At 30.1% G+C, this 11,876-nt stretch overlaps 1 protein-coding gene across 4 annotated transcripts in view; it reads left to right on the top strand.

Annotated features, from left to right (window-relative positions):
* Window positions 1–5,283: 5,283 nt before the first annotated feature.
* The window catches only part of LOC107448242 (farnesyl transferase alpha), an 18,612-nt gene continuing 12,019 nt past the window's right edge, over window positions 5,284–11,876 (top strand). Inside the window, exons 1-2 of one of the 4 annotated variants that reach the window (XM_016063373.4) lie at window positions 5,284–5,420; window positions 7,990–8,112. In XM_016063373.4, coding sequence (XP_015918859.1) covers window positions 7,995–8,112 — 118 coding nt within the window. In that variant the 5' untranslated portion in view covers window positions 5,284–5,420; window positions 7,990–7,994. Of the gene's footprint in view, window positions 5,487–6,693; window positions 6,920–7,989; window positions 8,113–11,876 lie in introns of those variants that run through there. The other 3 variants (XM_016063374.4, XM_043042792.2, XM_043042776.2) reach the window with 3 other exon arrangements.

The following is an 11,876-nucleotide window of genomic DNA, read 5'->3' as shown; positions in this document are numbered from 1 at the left end:
CGGAGTCAACTACGTAGGCGACTTCCCTCTGTTTTCAGAAAGGAACTTTGTAGAATTAGACCATAATTCGTCATATTCTTCTCTTTATGAAAATCGCTTTATAGTGGAGTTCTTTAACAAAGCAACTTTGAACAGGCTCAGACGGAAACTCAGGTCATTAAACTATACCTACGTTTAGCAAAAAGAGAAAATTTATTTATTGATAGATAACAACTTACAATGACGTAGAATTCATCTTGTCAACGCTTGTGGAGAGTGAGATATTTGCTGGATAATATATAGTCAGAATTGCGACTCGCAACTCTCGTCTGCCTCAAAGAAGCGTTACCGATTTCAGGCCATTGAGTCAGGAATAACTAAAATGTTAAAGAAACTGGGAAAGGAAAATACTTCATATTAAGCCCCTTTTTATGTTCAATCATGTGACCATTCCTCCCCACTCTGATTATTGTTACGTATGATCATGCGTGTGAATTTTAAAGTGTTAATGGATTAATATGTATGTATTTTATTAAATCGGTTAAATGGTTCTATAAATAGTAGACGAAATCTAAAATTTTTCTCAATTTTGAACATCAGTATTGATTCATCATCTAATAATTGATGGCCTTACTTAAACAAGCTAATATATTTTTAACTTCACTTTCTGAGTTTCTTTATTCTCAGAACAAATTTATAGGAAGTTGTAAAATTTAAGTATATTTTAATAAGACATCAATAAAAAATAGCTATGTTTAGCTGAAAGATCAGACTATCTAGTCACCGGTAAATATTCAAGAAGGTTTGTGCAAATGTACAAGAAATATAGTACATTTTTATATGTCACCGATGTATAAAAAAGTTATTGCATAAAGTCGAAACTCTAATATTTTATTTGAAATTATAATAACAATGTAATTTTCAATTGTAAAAAAAAATTATAAGGACAAAAAAAAACTAAAATAAATGTAATTAAATGATTCTCATAACTAAATCAGTTTTTTGAAAACAATTTTGCGACCTTAAAAATAAATTACCTGTAAAAAACGAGGGTTTTCTTATGTAAACTTCATGGTCACATAGAAAATGAAAACATATTTATCTATTTTTGAGTCGTTATTTTGTTTTGAACTAAGTTTAAGCAAGTAGATTGATTATCTGAAACAAGATGCCGATATGATCGATAATGTGTTGAGGGTGCTAATTACTAAACATCCAGTGTATAAGCCGTTCAAGAAAACCCACTAGCCCGTCTTTTAAAACGTGAGAAATTTCGAGATTCAAAAATAAATTATCCCGAGGCAATTTATGAAAACAAACTTACATTGCATTTGATTTTAACTGATCACTCTCATTCTGCCATTTTCAAATATTAATGATAGACAAAATAACTTCTCAAATAACCTACTAATCAGATACCTTCAAGTGGGCCACAATTTACCAATGGGTAAGTCAAATGTAGCAGATAATTAAAATAATATTTGCTACCTTAGTTATTGTACTAAGCTGGTATATTACACTTCTCGCTATTTAAAATGAAACGCGACGAATAAAAAAAAAGCAAAAATTTTTTTATTGAACATTTATGGAGAAAGTTGTTGTTGTTGTAGTTCATTTACATCGCACTAGAGCTGCACAATGGGCTATTAGCCACGGTCTGGGAAACATCCCTGAGGATGATCCGAAGACATGCCATCACAATTTTGATCCTCTGCAGGGGATGGTACTCCCGCTTCGGTAGCCCGACGACCTGCCAGCGAAGTCGAACACTTTACGGTAACCGGAACAGTTTAACGAGGACCAATACCGCACACCCACGGTCCCTACGCAGACTGATCCAAGTGGTCACCCACCCGCTCACTGATCGCAGTCAGTGATGCTTGACTTCGGTTATCTGCTGGGAACCGTGTCTTAATGATCAGTCCACTGCGGGACTTATGGAGAGAGAACTAGTGATTGAATTTACTAATTAGCATAGGTCCTGAGACATCAGGATGTACAATAACAATAACAATGAGTATCTACTTGGGCATGAAGTCAAAGTGTATCATGCTTTAGAGGACCGCCAGGCAGCTTCAACTCCATAAAAGCACTTCAACAATTATAAATAGTGACAGATGCCGTGCCAATTTGTCGGTAACCATTCACCACTTTTTTTCAATTAGTGAGAAATCAGGAAAAAATGCTGGCCCCTAATCTCTCATCAGGCATATATGCTTGCAATCAAGCAGTCAATCAAGCAGTTTCTCGATCGAGAAAGGGCTGGGCAGTGCGGGCAGCATGCTTTCGTATATTGTCCTGCTGAAGCATGACGTTATAACGTCATGCTATATATATAGAAGCCTCTATATATAGAGGCCTCAGAGGCAGATCAAACTCACACTTGCCTTAATATGTCAGAAATATAAATGTTGTTATTCAAAGTACCAAGACTAAGAACAAGGGATGATCGAGGTTTATATCTAGTGATATCACTCCAAATGATGGACGCAGTTTAAGATGTTGGATGGAAATTGATGTGCTATCTCTCACAAAACCTCCAAACATGGATAATGCCATCATGATACAGTACTTGGATTCGTCTCTTAACCCATTAATACTAGAAAGACTGATCATTTCTCTATAGCTAAAAAGCCTGAAGGATCCAACTTAACCTATCCCAGATTTTTTGTGTGTAGATCAATTAAAAATCTAAAATATTATCATAAATAATTTAATAAAATATATTTTAGAAACTCAATCATTGAACTCCTATGGTATTTTATTCGATTTGGTTTGCAGAAATATTTGATTAAATGGAACACTGACTTTTCAATTAATTACTTTCTTAGATATTTGAGTTTCTTTATCCATATAAATAATAATTGATATGCTGAAATACTCTTGTTTCTTTGCTTTTTTTTTAATTAAACAACTTTTTAATGAAACCTTGCACCCAAATCTACCTGGGGTTATGGGGTGCTTGCCAAAATACCTTTGGGGCCACTCTGCTCCCTCTCGTTCTAGGTATAAGGTACTATGGATACATTTTTATAGGGCAAAAACATGAATGATTTAAATTCTATCTAATTATGAAAAGTAAAAAATACTTAAAGTTTGAATTGCAGAGATTATTTTTTATTTTTTGAATTACAGAGCAACAAAAGACGAGAGGGACGATCATTTTAGTTTTCAGATCATTTCAGTTTTTTAAACTTATTTCGATGAATAAAAGAAATTCATGTTCACGAAAATATATTAAATATAATAGAGTTAGTTACATTTTGATATGAAGTCATGCGTTTGCAATATTTTTTAAAGCTAAAGTAAAACCTATATTAAGAGTTCATAAATACATTTAAAGCATCTATTACTGAATATTCCGTGTAAGTACAGTTTAATATAATTTTTAAAGCATAAATTCATTGATGAATATTTCTCTAAAACTGTATTTTAATTTATAAATATATAAAGCTACTTAAAACTCTAAGTACATTTTTAAGTGCCATTAACAGTATTAAGAAAATCAATTCAAATTCTAAATTTTTAAATATGAAATAAATGTTTAAATAAAAAATCAATGCTTTTTTTAAAATAGTCGAATTTTCATGTTATTTTGCCTCCATGATTAATTAATCAAAACCATACAATATAGAATGTGTTATTTGTAAAGTATACAGGTGTGAAAATATAACTATACAGATACAAAAAAAAGCATAAAAAATTAACGGAAAACTCCCATAATTACTCTTGTAAACATTTAATATTCTATAAAAATGTTCAATATATATATATGCGATATGTATAACACATATGTGCGATAATGCTTAGAAAATATGTAACGAAGACTTTAGCTAAAAATATTAACTCCCTACATTGCGTCCCCTGAGTCACCACGGCTGTTACCTATTGGTTCAGCATTAGCCATTGTTTAAATTAAACCATAAACAATTCTGTTCTTTTTCTTTTCAAATATTTGAGAGGTAGCGTCAGTGATATTAGCTGGTTTAAGGCTGTTTTGAATAAAAATGAGTATATTGCCCCTTCTATAGTATTTAATTATTTTTAGTTAGTTGTGTCACATAGGCTCATTGATGAATGATTACTTTGTAGCACAGGTGAACTACGTAAGTTAAATTAGTATTTCTAAAATTATACTCTTATTTTATATATATATAGTTACGCTTTTGAAACGTGTTTTAATAAAACTAAGTAATTTTAAATCAATGAATTCATGAATGTCCTTAGCCTTAACAACTGACCAATCATGACTCATTGACTAGAATAATTAAGCACTCATTCGTTAAATCAATAAAACTTTAGTGGGAAAAATTAAAATATTGTGAATATGTTAGCAACAAAAGAATTTATTTTTTTATTAAAGCAAATGAATTACATACTGATTTATGATTCGGTCAAATTAGAAATCCCCCCTTTTAAAAAATATAAATTCACAGTGCCCGTTAATAACATTATTGTTAGAAAGTATTTAAATTAAACTTCACAAACTTTGGCTACAAGTTTTAAACATTGCAGTTTACTTTTTAAAGCATATGATTGTCATATGTGAGACATAAATCACATTATATGAATATTTCATATGTGAAAGAGAAGAAAAGAATTCTTATTATTTAATTTTACTAGGAAAACAATTATAGTTTTTTCCAGAGGAGATCAAAATATGAAAATATGATGACCGGTGAAAATGAAAATATGATAGCTAGATTTGAGAGAAAAATACTGCGAAGCATTTTTGGTGGAATAAGTAAAAACGGTACCTGGTTTAGAAGATCAAAACACGGAACTTTACAAAGCATATAAAGAATCTGAAGTCATTAAATTTATCAAAATTCAAAGGATTAAATGGGCAGGCCACATTATAAGAATGGAGGATAGCAGGACAACCAAAAAATTTTCAGTGCCAGGCCGATAGGTACAAGAAAAAAAGGACGGTCAAACCTAAGATTTTTAGACTGCCTTGAAAAGGACCAAAAAGTTTTAAAGATAATAAACTGGAGAACCTTGGCTAAGGGAAGAATTTCTTGGTATGGGCTTGTTGAGAAGGCCAAGGCCCATCCTGGGCTGTCGTGCCAATGACAAGAAGAAGGAGAAGAATACTTATAAATCAATATAAATAATTGAATGCATAAACAAATTTAACTTAAAAAGTCAATTTTATGTCAGATTAACAAAATAAATTTCATATCAAAAGTTAATTTTACATAAAATTTACAGCCAATCAAATAGATGTATTTCATTAAAAAGTTCTAACTTTCGGCTTTCTGCTATCTTCTCTGCCTCAAGCATAAGCTTCATTAATGGAAATAAAAAGCTATAAGCTAGCGAATAAAGCTCGTCGCACTTTTCTACAACCTACAGTACAGCCAATCTGCAATACAGCGGAATTGAATCTGAATTACATTAATAAAATTTGCGGCAAGGAAATAATTATACTCCTTTAGGTTAGTCCTTCAAAGTTTTAATTTTTCCGAAAACCTGAATTTCTGTATCAAAGAGTAAATATTAAAGTATACTAAGTTAATATCTATTTCCTCCTAATTTATTTGAAAAACGAACACCTAATTAACCTATGCAAAAACATACTATATGGTATTTAACTATTAAGACCGTATAATATGATTTTGTATCTTATATCATAGTTTAAATTATCCTCTGTTCTAATTAATTAACATATTTATACCAGGTTGTGGAAAAAGAAAGCCATTATTTTTACGTTAGGTGGTTGTAGTGATAAATATCTCTCAAAGTATCGATCAAATAATTTCTGATTTATGTTGGATATTTGATGGGAAAAGGTGACAATTCACAATAGAAATTCTTTTGTTGATATTTGTTAAATCCATTTAGATTATTTTGATCCAGGGTGTTACAAATGAAAGTCGATAAAGAGAAAGTTTGGTACATTTTACAGCTTTTCTTATATAAAGGCAAAAATGCAAGCCAGGTACTGTATTTGTGAATGATGTTTATAATTCCCATACTGTAATAATCAATTACCTGCAATTTTAGTTACGTCTATTCTGATCAGATATTAATTATGATAAAGATGCACTTGCTCAGNACTTTTGTAGTGGTAGTTACGCCACACGTCTATTCCGATCAGATATTAATTATGATAAAGATGCACTTGCTCAGCTAAGTCCATCATTAAAAATTGACACAGAAATAATCGAAGTTGACCTATCTGTTAGGAGTCGTAGCATTACGCAGGAGTTAAAAAATTGACCATAAAAACAGTTATAAATCATTTTCTCAAAGCTGAATTAAAAACAAAGCTTAATATTTGGGTGCCAAACCATGATGAATTGAATTTCCATCTGCAAAGTCTTGGCCAAACGGAATGAAATTCGACAATTTCTTTAACGGGTGGTGACTAGGGGTAAGAAATGGGCAAAATATGACAGCATTGTACGAAAATTAGCAGCATTGTCAAAGCGCGGTGAAGCAACTTAAATGCTGGCCAAACCAGGACTAACATCCAGGATGATTCTGCTGTGCATTTAGTGAGACTTGAGAGGAATAATTTATAATAAGTTGCTTCCATAAGGCGAAACACTAAATTCAGATTTCTACAATCAACAACTGGACAGTTTGAAACTAGCGAGGGACAAGAAACAGCCAGAAATCGCCAATAGGAGAAGTGCTACATTTAATCAGGGCAGCAATGCCAAGCCACACGTGTCTATAGTGACTGCTCAGAAACTCTAAGAACTTGGCTATTAAATTTTGATGCATCCACCATATAGTCCAGACTTGGTTCCTAATGATTACATCTTTTTCTTGCATTTCCTTAGTGATCAGAAATTGTCATCAAAAAAAGATTGTGAGAATGGATTATTCGAGTTTAGATTGGGAACAAGACCTCTATTAGCTAAACATTATGAAGCTACCTTTCAAATGGCAACAAATTATAGAACAGAACAGTGCATATTTAATCAAGGTTGGTAATTAGGAACATGCTAAATAAAGTCTTGAAATTTAAAATAATTGCTTTCCCCTCCTTACCTAATGTATAAGAGTAGGCTTTGAAACTATTAAATTTGAGTCTTGGTACATGAAAAGCTGATCATTACATCAAAAGTTATTTAGGGTGTTCAGATTTTTTTTAATTATTTTTTTTCTTCTTTGTACTAATGTGTGATATAAAAAACTTAATTGGAAAGGTTAATCAGAGTTTTAGCATGCATAAAAATACATAAAATAAACTACAACTATATTTTGAACCTATATATTACAGATTTTTTATTTTAAATATGAGTCTTTTGTTTATTGTATTTTGAATTTTCTTTTTTAGTGAATGTGTATAGGAAAAGTATAATATTTTTTAAGCATAAGTTATTAAAATTTATCTTCATTTTTTGTGGCTGATTTTATTGTAAATAAATGTTGTATTAACTAACAAGTTTAAAAAATATTCTGAAAAAAAAGAGATTATGGAAAAAAGAAATGTTTCGTAGTTATCTAGAGAAGTTCATAATTTAAATTATATTATACTACGAAAAAAAAAATATTTGTGTTAATGTGTATAGTTTTTGATTAATTTGAAGTATTTATTTTTTATTGATTTGTATTAAACAGTTTCACAAATTTTTAATTAAAATTTACAAATTTCAATGGGAAGAAAATATAATTATATGATCCTTTAATTCCTTTACATATGAAGAAGTCTGGGAGACGTCATTTGTGTCTTATGTCAAAATAATAATTGACGTGTCTCAGACATCTTCAACACTGAGATGCCAACTTGCTCCAGACAGCATATAAATATTTTAAAGTGGTAGTTTATCAATTGTGATTCTTGGTTTAATCTACAGCTACATTTGAGTTAAAGCTACATTTAAATGCCATAACAACCGATAAATAAATAGTATTTCTAAACACATTATTTTTGTGTCTAATGATTCGTCAAGGGGTTAAATTACAATTATCAAAAAGTTACGCCTCTTTATATTATAATTTTGCATATATTTATTCCTGACTATTTCAATATTCTTCTTCAATTTTATAAAGGAAGGATGTCTGATGATGCAGAATGGTTATTTTACCGTGATCGAGAAGAATGGAAAGACATAACACCCCTTGAACAAAATGATGGACCATATCCCATAGTAAAGATTGCATATTCTGATAAATGTAAGTATTTTCTTTTATATAGTTTATTTTAAATGACATTAATTGTATAGTTTTAATGTATATTAATTGTGCTGTCTGTTTTTGGACAGTTCTGTTGTGTAAAACTGATATTTATATACAGTGAAACCTCCTGTTATGGACACTGCAGCAAAACGGACGCCTCTCAATACGGACATATTTTTAATTTCCCGGGATTCTTCTATGAATAAACCATTACGTACATTCTCCGCAAAGCGGACACTCCCGTAACCGGACGCGGAGAGTCATTTTGGTCCTGAAATGTTGTTTTTTATCTCTACAAACCGGGCACTACTTGTTCTAAATAAATTGCAAGCTAAAAAAATGAAACTTTTCACCATTTTTAAAGCATGTAAATAAATTTTTTTGCCTTATCCATAACTAAAAATATTGTTAAGCTATTTCACCACCGAAAAATCAATCTTTCTCCTGTCACCTTGCCTTATCTTTGTAAAGAAAGGAGAGAAAATGGTACTGCACTCCTGAAATAATTCTGACATCGGCATCTTTTGATCTTTTCATCTGGACCACACAGGTTATGAGACCCCTCAAGTTGAAATGACTTCTCTCAATGCTTCTTCCCCATTGAAAATTTCTTTAATTTTCTTATCAATTTGAAGACTGTATTTAACACAACTGGGGTAAAAAAAAGAGAACAGAAGTATAATCTTTGAGGTGTTTATATAAATGAAACATTTATTCAGACACTTGATAGCTGATCAATTGTGAATAATCATCTCCATAGGTCCTCATGACTTACAGGTATGCATTACTTTTTTTTCTGTGAATCATGGGAGGTTTATTTTCCAAGAAGGTATTAACCATGTTCCCTATCAAATGATAAGTAGGTGTAAGGGGATGTGAACCTAATAATTGAAACGGACTGAGGACAGTACGCTCCTATTTGGTATCATATGTCTAACTTGAGTATCTATGCTAATAGGAAAATTATATTTATTTATCTGTAGCTACATCCAGAATTATGTATTTATATCAAACTTCTTTATATATTCTTTTTTATCTTTCTTATTGTTTAAATAAATATTCTTGTAGATATTTACAGTATCCTTGTAGATATTATTTAATTATTTCTACACCTTTGAGAATATTCTAAAAACAATTTACGGTGTTAAATTTCGTTATTAGGGCACCCTTCCTGTAAACGGACAACTCTCATTAACGGACAAATTTTTTGGTCCCATGAACCGCTTAACAGAGGTTTCACTGTATATGTATTTTGCTATTTTATTTATATGCACAACAAATTTGTTATTTAAGCTCACTTCTAGATCTAAAATAAATTTGGGCCCCTTGGGATAAAATGAGGTTTTCAAAGCTTGTATTTTAAAAGCAAAAAGCTTATATAATTTATATATTTATAAAGTCATTGCCGGCAGGTAGGATAAAACATGTCTAAGGCCCGGTCTTTTGTAAATTATATCAGGGGTCTGTCCAGACATTTTGTGAATGGTCCTGTTTTTGTAAAATTGCGAGAAAAAAACTATTCATAATTTGTGAATATAAAATAAGAGTTAAGTCACATTCTTTCAACCAGGGTCCTTTTGTGAATTTGTGAAAATAGTTATTGCAAAAATTGCTGAAAGGTTCAAGTGATGAGAAATTAAGTGATTATGTGTGACATAATCTGTAAATTTTGACTCAAAATTTTTATTTTTGCATTTGCTGTTGATATTGTATGGTGAACTAAGAAAGCTTTGATTAAAGCTTTTGGGACTGCGGCTAAAAATCTTCACTTTACTGTCATTAAGGAAAAGATTAAATTCATGGCAGTAACAAGCAAAATACTGGATTCAACACATATAGAAGTATATGTTTTTGAAAAAGTCAATCAGATTAAATACTTTGGGAAAAAATAAGCAAAATAATAACCTTAAAACCGAAATTAAAGAATAAATATAGTTAATTGATGCAATTTTGGATCAAGAGGATGGTTTAAATCAAAATACTTGTGTTGGGAGACACAAATGTAACAATGTATAAGACCTTAGTAAGACCAATAGTTGTATATGTTTTATATTAGCTTAAAAAATGCATAAAAGGTTCAAGTTCTGAGAAGGGGGGGAAGGGATAAGCGAAATAATGACCTTAAAACTGAAATTAAGGAATAAATATAGCTAATCGATGCAATTTTGGATCAAGAGGATGGTAAGACCTTAATAAGGCCAATAGTTGTAAATGAGTGCTGGACAGTTTATAAATATGAGCGAAAGATCTTGAGAAGAATTTTTGATGCAGTAAATATGAATAATGTGTGCAGAGTACGATACAACTTTGAGATATACAGCAAATTCAGGGAACCAAATATAGTGAAATTTATTAAAATACAAAAGATGAGATGACTTGATTATATCTATGATAATGAAAACCCATTAAAAAGTAACTTATCAGCAAGAAAAAGAAAGGCAGGCCACTTTCAAGATATAGATAATGTGAAGAAGTGTCTGAGCAGCAGAAATTATAGGTGGAGAGTAATGGCCTCTCATAGATCAAGATAGACTAACATACTTGCCAACTTGTATGGTGCCAACTCTTAATAATTTCATTTAAGAACAATTTAAAAAAAATGCAGTTATCTCAGATTTGTTCTATATTATGAACGTAGGGACCGTATAATAATTTACTTCTGACAAAAATATTTAGCTTCAATTCTCATCGTATTTACATAGTAAAATTTTTAATTTTTTTGTAAGCATTTCATTAAAGAAATACTGAATCAAGTAACAAGTTTTATTAAAAATTTATTTGAGGCCATTCACTAATTTACATTCGTTATATGAATTTATTAAAGTTTTCTTAGTTTGCTTAATTCTTTACATATCTTTATAAACTCCATATTATCAATAATAGCGATTTTAGTTTTGTAGAATAAGCTTTTAAAAATAACTTTTATTTAAATCTAAAAAACGCACATGACAGCCTCTTTAGATAATGGTTAAATTAATAATGTTGAATAAAAAAATTTTCATTATTGTGTAAAGTAATTATTAATATAAAAAATAGAATGATCCCTTCCATTTTGAATATATTTAAAAGCATTCACTATTTTACGCATTAATTCTATCATTCTTTTTAATCAATCAATTTATTTATTTATTTAATTTTTTTTGCTGTTATCACTATTGATTTCTGTACAAATTTTAAAATCTCAATATTTTTAATACAATATTATGTATCTCGAAACGTACGTTTAATTAACCATTTTTTTTATGCTTCTGATTTATGTGATTCAATCATATCTTTTCATGTGCTATTATCTCCAATCTTTTTTTTTCTCAGTTATTGACGTGGAATTCATGTATGTAAATTATTTTTTTTTAATGCTATGACAGCTTGTAAAGTGTGAAAACAGGGTGGTCACCCACCTGGAAAACCTTGAAAACATGGAATTATCAGGGAATTTTTTTATACTGTAAAAATCAGGGAATTTCAAAGAAAAGCTTGAATTTTTCCCTTAATCTAAATTATTTTACCATCCGTTATATCCACTTTTATTTAGACATAAATTTATCATGAAAAAGTTTAAATATCATCAACACAGCAATACTTTTCTTGCATTAAAATCCTCTTCATTATTACCCTGTATAACTAGAATACCATTTCAAACTCTTCCATGTCGAGAAATGAATGGAGAAATCTTTGATCTCTTTGGAGATTATTTTTTTTTTTTTTTTTTTTTTTTTTTTTTTTTTTTTTTTTTTTTTTTTTTTTTTTTTTTTTTTTTTTTT

This window comes from Parasteatoda tepidariorum, chromosome 4 (assembly GCF_043381705.1).
Source record: "Parasteatoda tepidariorum isolate YZ-2023 chromosome 4, CAS_Ptep_4.0, whole genome shotgun sequence".
Taxonomy (NCBI): Eukaryota; Metazoa; Arthropoda; class Arachnida; order Araneae; family Theridiidae; genus Parasteatoda; species Parasteatoda tepidariorum.
This window is presented reverse-complemented; position numbering and strand designations above follow the sequence as displayed.